The sequence below is a fragment of the Nothobranchius furzeri genome, chromosome 10 (genome assembly GCF_043380555.1).
Source record: "Nothobranchius furzeri strain GRZ-AD chromosome 10, NfurGRZ-RIMD1, whole genome shotgun sequence".
NCBI classification, from domain to species: Eukaryota; Metazoa; Chordata; class Actinopteri; order Cyprinodontiformes; family Nothobranchiidae; genus Nothobranchius; species Nothobranchius furzeri.
Window position 1 is genome coordinate 30,636,396 of NC_091750.1, and position 16,653 is coordinate 30,653,048.

General features: G+C 41.4%; 1 protein-coding gene across 3 annotated transcripts in view; it reads right to left on the bottom strand.

The window, feature by feature from the left end:
• Positions 1 to 16,302, bottom strand: part of mcama (melanoma cell adhesion molecule a) — a 68,330-nt gene extending 52,028 nt beyond the window's left edge. For all 3 annotated transcript variants that reach the window (XM_070555501.1, XM_070555500.1, XM_070555499.1), the window contains exon 1: positions 16,154 to 16,302. In XM_070555501.1, the coding sequence (XP_070411602.1) occupies positions 16,154 to 16,217 (64 nt within the window). In that variant the 5' untranslated portion in view covers positions 16,218 to 16,302. The remainder of the gene's footprint in view (positions 1 to 16,153) is intronic.
• Positions 16,303 to 16,653: the final 351 nt, after the last annotated feature.

Here is a 16,653-nt window from a genome sequence, read left to right on the forward strand (position 1 = left end):
CGGCAGCGCTCAGGAGGACATTTATTATCCCTCAAAGAAGACAAAGTGGGAAGTACGGGCATCTTTTGGATATTTGAAGAATGCCGAGGGAGTTTATAGAAGACGGGCGGCTATCCTGTTTGCAGCACGAGCAGAAAAAGTGTCTGTGAAAGGCAGCAACGCTTCAAATCTCATGACACATCTGCGTGACCATCACCCACAACTCTACAGTCAACGCAAGGCAAGTTAACGTTAGCGCTTTAGCTAAAATGCGTGATCCGAGGATTTGGGTTGAGGGAGAATGCAACGAGTCGCTATATAAAGCAGCCGCAGCGCCGCTACCTGCATATAAACCGTGTCGCGGACACCCCCATGTTGAAATGACGCTATGCATTACGGGGCTCCCAGCGGCAGATAAGAGTTGGTCTCTCTCCGAGAATAATTATGAATTTAACAATGATTACTGCCTGATGACATTTTCCCACATCTGCAAAGCTCACTGGAAGGACACAAACCGAGGACAATATTTTCCTGATATAGGGTTTATTACTCAAGTAAGGGTAAAAAAGTATCTGATTAGAAGGCTACTTGAGTACTGAGTATCATCTGATCTACTATTTTTAAATGATGACGTCAAACAGACATAAAATATGAAGTTATGGGCAAATATTGGTATTTTAAAGACTAAAGGGAAAAATGTAACAAATAAACAACATAATTACAAAATAACACATTTTAGGCTAAATTTAGACACAAACTGAGGACAATATTTCCTGACATACAGGGTTTATTTAATTGTGTGAAAATGTAGCACGTTTAAAAAAAATACCGCGATAATACCGAAAACCGTGGTAATTTTGGTCACAATAACCATGAGGTTAAATTTTCACACCGTGACGACCCTAATACAGACCATTTTAGATTAGGTTACATTTCCTTTATTCCCAGATTATGTAGTTTGTACCACTCATTATAATGTTGTAGAAAATTTCTGGCCAATCCACGTGATCGGTATCGGTGATCAGCATTCTTTGATATCGGTATCGGTGATCGGCAGCAAAAAACCTGATCGGTGCATCCCTGATAATTATGCACAGTAATAGTCACCTGCACACACAGATATCCCCTAAAATAGCTACAACTACAAACAAACTAAAAACTACTTCCAAAAACATTCAGCTTTGATATTAATGAGTTGTTTGGGTTCATTGAGAACACGGTTGTTGTTCAATAATAAAATTATTCCTCAAAAATACAACTGGCCTAATAATTCTGCACTCCCAGTATGTACTGTCCTGTTTGATGTGTTACACATGTTACTTTGAACCGATATTATCAGAAGACGAACTTCCACGATCTTGTCACTTCCGAAAGGCGAGCATTTAATCAGAATTTATTATATTTTCTTATTTGTTGATTCAGCCTCAATGCTACTGGGTTTCGACAGTTCGCAACTAGTTGGAGACATATCTGCAAACGTCAAAACTGTGAATGCCATTGCTGCAAATATCAAAAAGTGTCATTATGTCTTCCTCATGGGTTCAGAGAAAAATGCTAAGGGATTCAATTCCTGTAGGCGTTATGCATCTAATCACGACGCTTTCTGTATTCTGACAGAAAAACGTGTAGCTTCATGGGTTCAAATGTGGTGGAATCTTAAGGAGAGGTACTTCACCCATCAATCCTCCTCCTGAGTCTCGTTAGGGTCTTTGTTGTCCTGGTCCACATGCAAAATGTGCTGATCACATTGATGAGGTACTGGATTTGTGTTAAACTAGCTAGGGAAAGAAATATGATCTGGAGACACCCTTTATTCTTTAGGAGGATGCCAGATTAGATTTTTCCTTTTTCTGTCTACAAAAAGTTGCAACTGCGTCTCAGAGGTCACCAACCTGACCCAAAAACGTGTCCGACTCATGGAAACTACGCTGTGAAAGGTTTGAGAAGGGTTCCAGATAAACTCCAGACATCCAGAGTCTATTTGTGACTATAAGAACTTTTCCAACATTTCAAATTTCAGGAATACGAGAGCAAAATGTCATCACATACCAAATTAAGAAACCTTGCAAATATTTTCGAAACTTCCTTAGATTTGTCACCTTTAGCTGCAGCTCATCAGTAAACCATATTTATTGATTTCAAGCCTTGTTTTCTACTTGTGTAATAATGATGCAGGAATTCAAGCAGACTAAAAATATTCCAGACAAATTCCATCGTCCAACCAACAGTTGCTGCTGGTTTCCCCAGCAGACTCCTTTTCTGCATCTCTTGCTGCTCCTGAGGGACAGTTAAACAAAGAGATCAGCCCTCTGGGGGAAGCTGCCAAACGAATGCCCTGCAACCGCCAACTAAACATCAGACAAGACAAAAATAATTACCCTACACCGTGAATCAGTTGAAGACAGAAATCCCACTCAAAGCATGAAATACGAGTGTAATCCAGCCCTCTGCTGAAGAATGCTGAGCCTCGGGGGCTGGAATAACATTTACCGACAGAAATGACACCCAACTTTGTAATTGTGCTCCTGTTTATAAAGCAAATGCATCCCTCTGTTAAAAACATGTTTATTTAGCATTAAACGCAATGCTGAGGGTGTTCTTTCATGCAGATTTCACACTCCAAATTTACAAAAAAAAAAGCATGAAAAGTTACAAAAAGCTGGTTACCTTCGACATGTTTTATAGGCAGAGAGAAAAGCAACAGAGGAGCGGCACATTCGTAGCGTGGCACGGCCCATTAGCAGGAGACAAACACCAACCAGTGAGGGTCTGGTGAGCCCCGGGGTCATCATGAATATTCATGTGCACATGCACACGTTCAACACAGAGGTTGTCTTTTCACCATCAAAGTCAGCCTGGATTCAAACAGATTTAATTTTAATTTAACAGATGTGACTGCAAGTTTATGTGGCAGGCGACTGGAGCGGTGCCAGGCTCAATGAGCTCCATTTTATTAACTATGTAAAAAGACTTTGACAAGATATTTATTCTCTGGCCTCTGCTGGCAATTCAGTGTTCATTATTGGTGTTAAACACAAAACACGACTTTTCTCTTTGTAAAAAAGCACAAAATCCAACTTGAATAATCAACAATAAACAATGTTGGAAGTGTTTTTGTCTGGAACATGTATAACTTCTTTGTTTGTAGTCATAACTAATCAGCCTCTGTTGTCTTTGACCTCTAAATATCAGGAAGATGCAGAGAAAACTTGTTTACTACTTCGTTCCATTCATCATATGCGGTCATGATATCAACTTGCAACTTAAGCCTAGAGATGGATTACATGCGGCAAAAAGTCCATTTCTGCAGATGCTTTGGGCTACATTTCAGGGCGACACCGGCTCACTTCTCAGTTTGCCAGTTTGACACAAACTCGACCACAAAAGCCATCTGAGAAGTCAACATTCCTCCAAACAATGGCGTGGCCTGAGGGGAAGCTTAGAGCAAACACTGAAGAAGATCCGTGGCATCGGCATTGTTCTGAGAGGAAATATATCTTCAATCGGCTTCAACAGAACATGCTTGAAGATACATGTGTGAGTTCTAACTGGTGACACGGAGTTGTGGTCACGCATGCCTGAAGGGTGTAGAGTGGTAAAGAATGTTTTTGCAGCAGATTTGATTCAACAGCCTTCCTGATTAATGAGTAACTTTATTCTACAAGATGCTGCATTCCAGGTGATCTTCTGTTGGGACATTGCATGGATTCGGGACAATCCTAAGGAAGCACGATGCTGAATCCCATCCCCAATGCTAACATAAGCAGCAGCAGTAGACACTAACTAAAAAGACAGGATCAATCCAAAGTCCACTCTTTTTATGCTTTACTTTAAGCATCATCACTCTTTACTGAACATGTATTGTTGTGCACATTCCAGACATCCCTGGTTATTAAAACGCCAAAAATAAGACAAGTCTGAGCCAAAAATACGGCTCTGAATTCCAATTAATAATTCGAAAAAAAGGCAAATTTCCATCTCCAAGAAACTAATCTTGGTTAGGCTCTCCATGTGTGTGTGTGTGTGTGTGTGGGGGGGGGGGGTTCTAGTTTTATGTGCCAGCCTGACTGATATTACTCTAACTCTTCTCACTATTCAACAAAATTACAGCTCTGTCACTTCTGTGCCATAAAACACATTTGAGTTTTTATCTGCTGTGTTTCAGAAATAAAAACTGTTGACAACAAGAGCAAAGTAAATATTCCCAGGCTATGTCCACTGCACTCCAAAAGAAAAAAAACAACAAAGACGTGGGGCATGAGAGAGGTGCGGGAGGAGAAGTAGTGTGGGGGAGACGTTTCAGAAAAAAGCGGGAAGGAGGCAAAGACCTTTTGTGGTGTACAATTTCTTGGTAATGTGAGCCCGTGCTTGCTGCCCCACTGCAGAACAAGGCTTGTCCGATGTGTCAGGCGTCAGGTGTGTGCAGCTGCTGCTTTGAGCTGTGTTTGCAGACCAAAGAGGGACAGAAGTGGGAAAACAAAGGAAGAAACAGCCTCTCGCTGGAGGGTGTTTTTATTTCCTGTCTCTTTGGCACCGACGGGCCGTTGCCAAGACTTGGACTGTGGCCCAGGAGAGTGCCATGTGTCCCACAGATGGGCTTTCTAAATATGAAGGGACGTCATGTACAGATGGCCAAATTGGTCTGGGCATAGTTCAGAGACAAATCTCCAAACCTACAGAAGACTGAATCACTTATAATGAACATCATGTTTCAAAACACAAAGAAGGGCAGAATTACTCTATTAACACAAGTTACCTTCAATATTCTCACAACCTTTCCTAATAAATCTTATTTTAGATGCATAAATTAGTGAAATGTGAGGACTATTTGCGCATCCACCATTAGCATTCAATATTTACTAAATTCAACTTTAATTTCTTCAACATCATCTTTGAGTTCAGAGCAACACAACTGTAAATTCTTACATAGTAACGGACATTAAATACTTTCAGTATCTGATCGCGGATAACTGTGCAGACTTGATTAAACAGCACAAATAAGTTGCCCAAGTGGGCAAAAACATACATCTAAATCCTTCAAATCACTCTTACAGTACAGCACACAAATAATCAATCCTGCAAGCTGTGCAGCCAAATCCGATATCTGTGATTCGTAGACGAGCCTCTAAGCACTCTGCCAGAATAAAAATTGGCAAAACAAATAAATAAAAATATCTTTTATGTTGCTGGAGACATTAAACACACACTAGAACCACTTCATGCCAGCCTTTTTCTGTCCCACTTCTTAATTAAGTTTGCTTAAACAACTCAAGCTCGTGAACAAGGTCCTCTCAGATTTATCACTGGGAATGTGCTTTGAATAACGCACAAGGCAAAGATGTGTTCAGGCACCAGAAAGGCAGTCAATAAAGGAGAAACTCCCTCCCAGAAGGCCAGGGATCAAACTACAGAAGCAGCTGCTGGGTATATCATCCCAGTCAGACATCAAACCTCCACTACACATGCAAGACAAGGCCTTGAAAGCTCTTCAACTTGGGCGTAACGGTGGTTGTCAGTTCAGCTCCTGCCAACTAAAAAAATCTTACTTTGATTTTCTAAAACTCGCCTTGGAACATCAGATCATGCGTTGGCTTCAAACCACAGCAACAGCAAACACTAAAGCATGCTGAAAAGATGTTTTGTTTGTTTCTTTTGTGTCTATGAGTGTGTGTGCATATGTGTGTATTTTGATAAATTATCAGGTACTGTCTCAAAGGAAATCAAGCCTGTGATGTGGCCGTACTCCTCCTACATGCAACAAAATCAGACAACGTTTTGAGTAGAAGTTATTTTAAATGATAAATCTGACAGTTAAATACTTTCTCTTTTCATTTCTCTCATCCTCTTATCTGGGTCGCATCACCAGCAAAGAAGCCAAACTCATCCTTTTCTCAGCAACCTACACCAGTGGAACCTCCAAGGTGCTCCCAGGTTTGTGTTGAGATTAAATCCTGGGTCGACCCAAGGGCCTCTGGCTGGCAGGACATATCCAAAACACCTCTCAAAATAGGCATCCAGGAGGCATCATGACCTAATTCCCAAACCACCTCTGCTGGCTCTTCCCAGTGTGAAGGAGCAGCGGTTCTACTCCAAATCATCAGCAAAGCGTTCCCCATAGCTGGCCCTGAAAAGTCAAGGAATCAACAAAGCAATGCAAGACCACACATGATTTTGACGATAACATGCAAGAAGTAAAAAGCTGTTTGTATCCGAAGGGTTTATTTCTGGTCCATTTAGCTTGGCTATGGAGGCCTCACAGGTGAGAAATGGAACAAGGATCAACCAGTAAATTTGGATCTTTGTTTTCTGGCTCAGCTCTTTCACCACAACAGACTGGTTATGCTTCCCGATCTGCCAACACCCCAAGATACTTAAAACTCCTCCACCTGATTTAGGTAGTTTAAACACAAAACATGTCAAATGTAGCACTGTGGCGGTAAAACATTTGAGAGAACTATCAACATCTGAGTAAAACTGGAAAGAGGAAGAAAGGTGAAGCAGCGCTCCACAGTGGACAGTTCCACCATCGTCCTGGCAAAATTAAAAATACACCACAAGTTATTCTTGCCAGGTGTTGATCAGGGATGCACCGATCAGGTTTTTTGCTGCCGATCACCGATACCGATACCAAAGAATGCTGATCACCGATACCGATCACGTGGATTGGCCAGAAATTTTCTACAACATTATAATGAGTGCTACAAACTACATAATCTGGGAATAAAGGAAGTGTAACCTAATCTAAAATGGTCTGTATTAGGGTTGTCACGGTGTGAACATTTAACCTCACGGTTATTGTGACCAAAATTACCACGGTTTTCGGTATTATCGCGGTATTTTTTAAACGTGCTACATTTTCAGACAATTAAATAAACCCTGTATGTCAGGAAAATATTGTCCTCAGTTTGTGTCTAAATTTTGCCTAAAATGTGTTATTTTGTAATTATGTTGTTTATTTGTTTACATTTTTCCCCTTTAGTCTTTAAAATACCAATATTTGCCCATAACTTCTTATTTTGTCTGTTTGATGTCATCATTTTAAAATATTAGATCAGATGATACTTAGTACTCAAGTAGCCTTCTAATCAGATACTTTTTTACCCTTACTTGAGTAATAAACCCTATATCAGGAAAATATTGTCCTCGGTTTGTGTCCTTCCAGTGAGCTTTGCAGATGTGGGAAAATGTCATCAGGCAGTAATCATTGTTAAATTCATAATTATTCTCGGAGAGAGACCAACTCTTATCTGCCCCTGGGAGCCCCGTAATGCATAGCGTCATTTCAACATGGCGGTGTCCGTGACACGGTTTATATGCAGGTAGCGGCGCTGCGGCTGCTTTATATAGCCACTCGTTGCATTCTCCCTCAACCCAAATCCTCGGATCACGCATTTGAGCTAAAACGCTAACGTTAGCTTGCCTTGCGTTGACTGTAGAGTTGTGGGTGATGGTCACGCAGATGTGTCATGAGATTTGAAGCGTTGCTGCCTTTCACAGACACTTTTTCTGCACGTGCTGCAAACAGGATAGCCGTCTTCTATCAGCTGTCCCTCGGCATTCTTCAAATATCCAAAAGATGCCCGTACTTCCCACTTTGTCTTCTTTGAGGGATAATAAATGTCCTGAGCGCTGCCGTCTCCTCCTTTGACCATTATTTCAGCTTTAGCTTCAAGAAAGTTTTGGTTGTAAACAACAAAGTGCACAACTTCTGCAGATGATACGGTGGCTGGTAAGGGTCACCGCGCCTACACCGCAGTCACGGTAAACCCACCAAGATAATATAGTTTTTTAAAAAACAAGACGGTTATTATTATTGTCAACTTTTTTTTTTTACCGGGGTTTACCGCTACACTGGTTACCGTGACAACCCTACCTGATCGGTCTGCTTTGATCTATTTTGAAAATTCCGATCAAAACCGATAGGGGCGCTATCGGCCGATTACGATCAAATGTCGATCCATCGGTGCATCCCTAGTGTTGATTCCATTTCATTCGTAAAGGTATTGGCTTGCTGCTGTAGGGTTAAATATGTTCTTTCTTTTATATTTGGCAGTTTTTGTTATTTGATGAGGAAAACACACCACAACTGTGTGAAAGGGGAGAAGGCAGCCCTACATCCTGGGTGGTCAAACTCAGGTCCCAACATGGCAGCACCCAAAAACATGATATCATGGCTTCAATTTTTCTTTAAACAAAAGAAAAACAAACATCAACATTTCTTTTAACTATCTAAAGCAAACACTAGACAAGTTCAACCCTTAATCTTTCAGCTTGCTGCTTCCTGTTTTGCACATTTACAACAAACACTCCTAAAATAATTAGATGGATTGCAACAGGAGGGGCCTGACTGCTCACCATGCTGACCTTTCTGTTAGCTGAATTAGCTTACATATGCCTACAGTGGGGCAGCATTATTACACTACAGGGATCAAACGGGGCACTCTCTTTAATGAAAACAATGAGCCAATACATTAGATTATATGGCTGTCATGGCCGGCTATCACTCAGGCAAATGCACTAATCCCACATGAACAACTGGAGCCAACAGCTGCACGCTTCCTCCTGCATGCAGACAAGCCCATGAGGGGAGTGTGGGCATTCCCAGGCATCCAGACACAAACATGGATAAAAGGAGACCAACCTTTATCTACTATGGGACACTGGCTCACTGGGAAACCGCGTGAATCATTTCCTTTGTGCTTCCACCTAAAAGTTCCCCAAAACACAGCTTATCTACGATGTAATGTACACTCATCTGATTATCAGACAAGGAAGTGGAAAAAACTACATTTCAATGTTGTGTTTTTAGATGAATTTATCAGACACAAAGCTCTTTACAGCACATCGATGGCTCTGAGAATGTTTTCATGCGCTTCAGATAAGAGGAAGTGGAGTTATGGATGAAAAGGAAAATCTGTCCCAGTATTGTCTAGCTTGCTCCAGTCCAAAAGCATGACATCATTCATCTTGCATGTCTTTAGACTGACGACCTGTCCAAGGTGAACCCTACCTCCCACCCAGAGGGGGCTGACACAGAGTCCAGCTATCCCTTGCAATCCAAAACATGATAATGGAAATGAATGAATGAGTGACGGCTTTCGGATTTGACCTTCCTGTCAACGGTGAGTTTAGAACAAAAATCAATGATTAAAGGACTGATTTAATGAATTTCCGGTGCTAACTCTAACCCTTTATCTAAGCTATTGTCTAGATTGTTTTATTTTATTGTTTGTCTCAATGCAAACCAATGATCCCAATGAATATTGGAGAAAGGAATAAATGCTTGTGTTTGAAACAAGGACAGGTTGGAGTTAACCTGACCGATAATTTTCTACATTAATAAAAAAAAGGCCACATCTTTTAATGTTGGTAAATCTCAACAGTATATTGCAGCCAACCATTTTCTTCCACTTATCAGGAGGTAATGAGTACAGTCAAATAGGACAAATATCCCTTTCCCCCTCTATTTTAGGTATTCAATAGCATTCCTGGGTTATAGAGGATAAAAATTCTATCCAGCAACTTCTGGGTGTTCTTGGGAGGGTCTCCTGGAACACCTCCAAACAGACGTGACCCTAGCCCTAACATCTTTCAATGCAGAGGAAGTCCTTCCACATGGCAGAGCTCCCAACCTTAACTCCAAGGCCAAGTACACATAAGCTGTGTTCCCACTAAAGGAGTGCCGGGAAATTTCCGGGAGCAGAAAAATTGACCAGGAGGTACGTTGGCTTGGTCCTTTCAGCCGTTGTGTCTCCACTAAAAATCAGCCCTTTCAGGATGTAAATATTAAAACTGCATTTTCTCTTCCTGCCATTCCACTTTACCAGTATCTCTTCCACTTTTACAAATCCTGGTTGTTTTGGCAAAAAATGCCAATATAATTTCCCACTAAGTCACAACCAATCAGCATGAGTCCAGCTCAGCAACTCTACTCTATCGAGTCCCTAAACATGTTCTGGTTTCCGTTAGTTCCTGAAATGGTCTGGAAAATGGTCCTTTCGAGCCAGCTCGGTGAAAAAGGAGAGACTTCCAATAGGAAATGGCCTTATAGCTGGGGTTCTGTAAAACCACATATCCTCCTCAGCCATTCTAGGAAAAACAACTTGGATCCTTGCCACCTTGTTTTCAGTAAAAAAAAAAAAAAAAAAAAAAAAGTTCAAGGGTCTCATTTATCAAACATGGCGTAGAATCCTTACTAAAACGTACTTAAGCTCAGCAAAAAAATGTACTTACGCCAAGCAGGTTAGTGATCTATCAAACATGGAGGACGCACAGCTGCACGCAATCTCCGCGTCATAAAACGGAGACTAACGAGAATGTTTCTCAGCTGCTTTTTAGTCACACCCCGCCCTCACCACGCCCACTTACTGCCATAAATGGTCAATGCAAAGTGCCTTGAGGACCTCATGCATATACATAAGCCGGCTGTTGCAGCGCTCCGCCAATGACATGGCGACCGTAGATCAAGGCAGATCAAGGAAGCGCTATTTCACAGAAGCAGAAGTGGAGGTACCTGTGGGTGAGGCGGAGAAATGAAAGGAAGTACTTTTGCAAAACTAATAAGAGAAAATCTACGGAGTGGTACAGCGTTGCTGAAGCCGTCATTGTTGTGAATTCTTCAGAGAGATCTGTGGCGGATGTAAAAAAAATATTTCAATCGGGATTCGATCCCCAGACTCCCAGGTGAGAGTCACGTGCGCTAACCAGTCAGCCAAACGGAGATCTCCCTTGTCCAAGTAGTCAGGGCGCATGATCAATCGGGTCACAGTGACAGGACGCTCACACTGTCACAGACGCATGACGTTCTGTCTCAACCTGTCCCCCTGCTGATATTCTGCATTGCGTATTCTGTGCTTCAGACTGTGTGTGTGTATGCACGCGGGTGTGTGTGTGTGCGTGTGAGGGTCTTGTTCTGTGTGAAAACGAAGCAGTACAAGTGATAATGCTGCAGGATTTCATAACTTTATCCTTCTCAGCAGCAGCACTGCAGGTGCTCTCCATGTCCAGCATGTGTGTGAGCCAGGTCCTTAGTCAACTTAAAGTTGTGCACATTTTACAGCTAAGTTTTCTTTCACAAATCCCAAAGTTTGCGTGGAAAGTTGCTTACGCAGTTTTCCGACCCCGTTTTGTGCGTATGCTAGCTTGATAAATGAGGCCCCTGGTCATTATGAAGCACATTCATAGACATGCCAAGCCTGTAGGTGGCGGTAGTTCCTCAAATCTTTGCCAAAATACGTTCCTTGGACGTGGAATAGCTATGTGGCCAGCAATAACCAACCGTAATACCGTCCTTTGTCTGTGGTCTTCTACAAAGAGAAGTAATTGAGCTTTGAAAACAGACACAGCTTGCAAAATAATGTCGCACACGTGTAGTCAGAGTGTTTTTGTCGTGGGCAGTGACTTTATAAAACCGAAAACCCCGGTTGGTAACAACAGAGAATTTGCAAACCTCTACCCAGGTCAAAGGTTTTTAAAGAATAGTTTTTGGTGCAATACATCTTCACTTTCAAGTGTGTGACAGAACAAACCATAGAAAAATATCTTTGTCTTGAGGGATACCCTACTATGTGTGTACAAGCTCCACGTAGTCACTCCACAAGCTCATTTTAGCCGCTTATATCCAAGAATCCATTTTTTGGTCATGACCTACATCACCAAATAAAAATTATTCTGCTGTTTCGTTCCACACTGCAGCCAAAAGGACATCAGTCACAATCAGAAAACTGATCATTTCTCACAACCTTTGCCATCCTAGAGATCACTATATGTTAATAACACCCCAGCTGCCACCTGGGGTTCAATTCATCTTGAATCTGGTGCTACAAACACTCCAAGTCTAGTAGAAAGAATTATTACGTAAAAAAAAAAGAGAAGAACATAAACTCAACCATAGATTCAACTTCTCTGCCGATGAAGATTATGTATTTCAAACTAAATATCAGCATCCCCACATACGGGTGTTGTCTCAAGGCAATATACATCTTCATGAAGTTGATGTTACTGCGTGCAATCCCACTGAAATACCGTTTTTAAATAAAGGAGCAATGCACGTAGGAACAAACATTGTTTAATTTATGATTGCTGCAGCAGCTGGGGCGTCCATTTACATAAAACAAATAACCTGTCAGTGTTCTGATAACAAAAGAGATTTCACAAACAAACAGGTTTCATTGATTCTGCACAGCCTTTTGAGGTAGTAAAGAAGAAAGCCTGGTTTTACCAGAACATTACAACATGGCATAAAAAAACATCCGCCATGTCTACGTTCTGGTCTGTAAATGTCATTTTAAGATGTTTGCCATCAGATTGACTGCACCACAGCACTGCATGGTTCACTCACCCATTCATTCAGCACAACCCGACCATCACGCTGATGAACACAGGACTTTAAAATCAATAGAGGTTTGTGTACAATACCTCTACCCAGCTAAATGTTTGGGCTCATACAGGAAGGGTTCATTTCCATGCAGGAGAAATGCTTTCAGCCACAAATGGCGTTTGAGTAAGTGTCCTTCAAAGCCCATTAGGGAGTAGGTCAGTTTAGATTTAGATGTTCTTTAGAGGAAAGAGGGCCTCTATGAGCAACCCTCCAACCTAATCCCAAAACAGACAGCTTACGCAGTCTCCAGAGGAGGTAAAGGGAAGATGTGGATTAAATAGACGTAACCCAATTAAGACCAGGCTGATGGGGTAAAAACAGGGGTTTAAGAGGAAAAAAGAAGGATCAGGTCAGGACTGAGTGAGTGTTGTCCTGTTGTGAGATGCAGTAAAGAGATGGTAGGTTTCACCTGGAAATAAGATTTATTATTCTTATCTTTAAGTGCAACAGTGGTGCATTCAAACACTGATTAGCCCAACTTTTAACTCATTTGAATTAAAAATAAGCCAATAACTGATCTCTTGACTCATCTGAGGTGAGTGTTGGTGTTTTTTTTCTTTCTCATTTCATGAGAACTTTCTGCAACAATGAATCTCAATTTAGGATATTTATATTGTTATTTCTTATTCCCTGAAACTATACAATACACTCGGTTCTGAGCTTCACCTAAAAGCAATGATGGTACAGAGGACCTGACCAGAACTGAGAGAGCCAGGGAGCTTTAAAACCGTGGTATGATGATTACAAAGTTAGACCAGGTGATGCAGATGAACTGATGAGAAGCAGGTGTGTGAAGTGTTTAACTGGGAAGCTGTGGCAAAACTAACCTAGCTAAAAAAAACAGCATATCATGACAAGAGTGGGCCTTAAACTTACCACACCTATTCAACTGTTTGAATATTAAAAACATATTTAAAAATCCCCAAAACAATTATTTTTTTAAACCAAAGGCAAAACCAGATTTTTGGCTGAAGTAGTTCTGCTTGACTGTTTACACACTGGGCAGAAACATTTCAATGGCAAAGTATTGATAAGTTGTGAAATTTGTGTTTTATTTACAAATGAGTCCAACAAGAAGTCATCGTGGGGTTTTCTAGAGTACACTTCATTGTCAGAGTATTTGTTGCAAATTAGGGATTTGAAATAATCACCTGTTAGGGATTATTTGAACTAAATTGATCAAAACCAACAAGCCAATGAACCTCAACTAGGAAATTTTCCTTTCTGTTAAAAGGAGTGGTGCCAGTAAAAGAGTGTGATGAAGCATTATATTAGAAAAAGGATGACAAATTAGAGAAAGCAGAGCTGCCAGATGCGGTCTTTCCATAGATTACAAAAATAAACCACAATTTACATAGTTGTGCGGCAAAAAATTCTATCCATGCAAACATTCATAGATCCATACAAAATGTTTAGTCCCTGTTTGAATCCCAATAATCTCCAGAATCTTGCCCAACTCTCCCTCGAGAGTCTCAGACGTTCTCCGGCCAGCCTGGATAAATAATCCCTACAGGGAGCCCTGGATCAACCCGGGGGCCTCCACCCAGCTGACCATACCCATTAAACCGCTAAAGGGGGCGATCTTATCAGATGTCTTGAACATAAAAATCACCAAAGGTTTCTCTTCTGAAGCAGAAATGATGACTGAAGTGTTTAATTAGTGGATAAAACGAACTTGAAACAACTAAAAACAGAAATGGATAAGTCCTTGAGCTGAGCTGTAAAACGATTAGAAATTTTCCCAAAACAACAACGGTATTAACCTGAAAACAGCCCTTTAAAACTCTGCTGATGCATAAATAAGTTGTAACTCTGAAGCTAATGCAAAAGACTTTTGCTTGTCTCTTCTTCTACTGACGTTCCTGTAGCTGTATTCTTTCTCGACCTCTACTGGTAAAGAGTGTTAGTGAAGGTAAACTGTTTTTTAATAGCATAATAAAATAGCAAAACTCTAATTAAAGGGAGACTAATAAGATTTGGCTTGCTTTTAGCACCCCCATCCATTTAGTAGAACCGAAAGCAAAATGTATCTCCTCGCTGTGCATTTCTCCTCAGCCTTCATTAGTGTCTACAGGAATGATTCATCATAAATTAAACAAAATCAGTTGTGTTCATGATCTAAAACATCCAGGTAATGTGCTGGAAGCAGACCGCAGTGCCGGATATATCAGCACAATCTTTCTGAAGTTGCAAGTATGGTATTCTGGCCACAGAGGGCGGTGGTGTCTGGAGGGCATTTCATTAACCCTTTAAAGGGTCATTTTAGTACATACTGGCTCAAGAATTTTCCTTTAAAATATGAAAAAGTTACAAAGTATCCTTTCAAGAACTCTGCAAAATGTATCTGCAGTACTTGTTGCTAATCTTACAAAACAAGTAGTAAACACACATTAGAAACCCTTAATTTACATCTTGTAATACAACAATAACTGGTTATGAGCTACGTTTCTAACTAAGATGGTTATAGTTAAATGATTTATTAAAACAGCTGATAAGCTGTTAGGATTTACTGCTTCTTTCCCGTTTAAATCATTGCCAACTGAATACCTTGAATACCTAGATCTTTGCCCAGACAAAGCAACACATCTGTAAGTGACCTTGAACTGTGTGAAACTATGCTGAATGGATGTCTTTGTTGTTACCATTTATAAATAAATCCTGGGAAGTACCGGTTCAGAAAGTGAGTGTAACTGTGGGACATGAGTAAATGAGCCCTAACTTTATAGAAATAGGGGTGAGCTCTTGGCTGAAGTAGGGAAGAGTGGTACAGGCGTGCACGCAGACAAAAAAACATGCATTATTCCTGTCCTGGGTCTAGAACCTGGGCTGCGCAGTGGCGCAGTGGTTAGAGCTGTTGCCTTGCAGCAAGAAGGTCCTGGGTTCGATTCCCGGCCTGGGATCTTTCTGCATGGAGTTAGCATGTTCTCCCTGTGCATGCGTGGGTTCTCTCCGGGTTCCCCAGCTTCCTCCCACAGTCCAAAAACATGACTGTTAGGTTAATTGGTCTGTCTAAATTGTCCTTAGGGGTGTGTGTGTGTGTGTGTGTGTGTGTGTGTGTGTGTGTGCATGATTGTTTGTCCTGTGTGTCTCTGTCTTGCCCTGTGATGGGATGGCTCTCTGTCCAGGTTGTACCCCGCCTGACTGCCCATTTGACCGCTGGAGATAGGCACCAGCCCCCCCCCCCCCCCCCCCCCGACCCCACATGGACAAAGCGGGTTCAGACAATTGATGGATGGATGGGTCTAGATAGAACCTGTCTCTGCCTTCACACTGATGTTAGAGTTTGAAACATTACCAAGAACCCCTTAAAGATGACTTGATGAAGGATATTTCAGTTAGTACAACATTTAAAAATTGGTCTTTAGATGCTCATTAAAGCTGTAATAACTTATCCAGACTCTGGTCCACTTGGTTTGTGTGTGTGTGTGTGTGTGTGTGTGTGTGTGTGTGTGTATAAACTCACTTTTCTGCTCCAGACAGGAGCTAGAAGGTATACTAGCAGCATCAGTTACGCAGTAATTTATCACACCTTCCAGTTTCACAACGGCGAAACTTTAAACCAAAAACAAATTTATCAAAAAGCCTAAATTTAAAGTTAGGAAAATAAGCATGTGGGTGATTTCTCGATTTAATGGCTGAAGCAGAAAGAAGCCAAAAGGTTCAATTCGGAAAATTAATTGCAATTTGTGTTAATTGCGCACATCCAATAAATACGCATATCTCTATAGACTCGTTCATTTTGCATAAAAGTTTTCTGTTAAAAAAGCGCTAAATGCGCACGTTGGGTTAACTCACCGCCCCAGTTTAGCGCACAGAGATGAAGAAAGTGCAGTAAAAACGCTGTTCGGAGGAAAGCCATGGCTTCGCTGCTTCTCGTATCTAGTCCAACATGAACTAACAGAGTGAAGTTCGCCAGCAGCCCGGAGGAGACGGGGAGAGGTGGGGAGGGGAGGTGGGGAGGGGAGGGAGAAGAAGGGAGGGAGGGAGGGGAGCTGCAATTAAAGTCTGGTGGGGTCCTCCTCCTCCCATTGAGAGGCTTTATTTGTGTGCTAAAAGCAGCTTATCAGTGTTTTCTGCTATAAATTCACACAGATTCCATTTCTACTTGGTAGAAAGTCCTCAAGGTTAGATTAAATGTGCCAACCTTATCACGCCTCTGCACCTTTCAGCTAGCTGTTCGGTGGGATTCAGCTTAACTTGCACCAAAATTGGTTGGAAGTTACAAGTCCATTTAGATTCCTTCTAAATTTAATATTGCAGGTGCAAGACTTTCTAGAAAAGTCGCTGAATTTTTG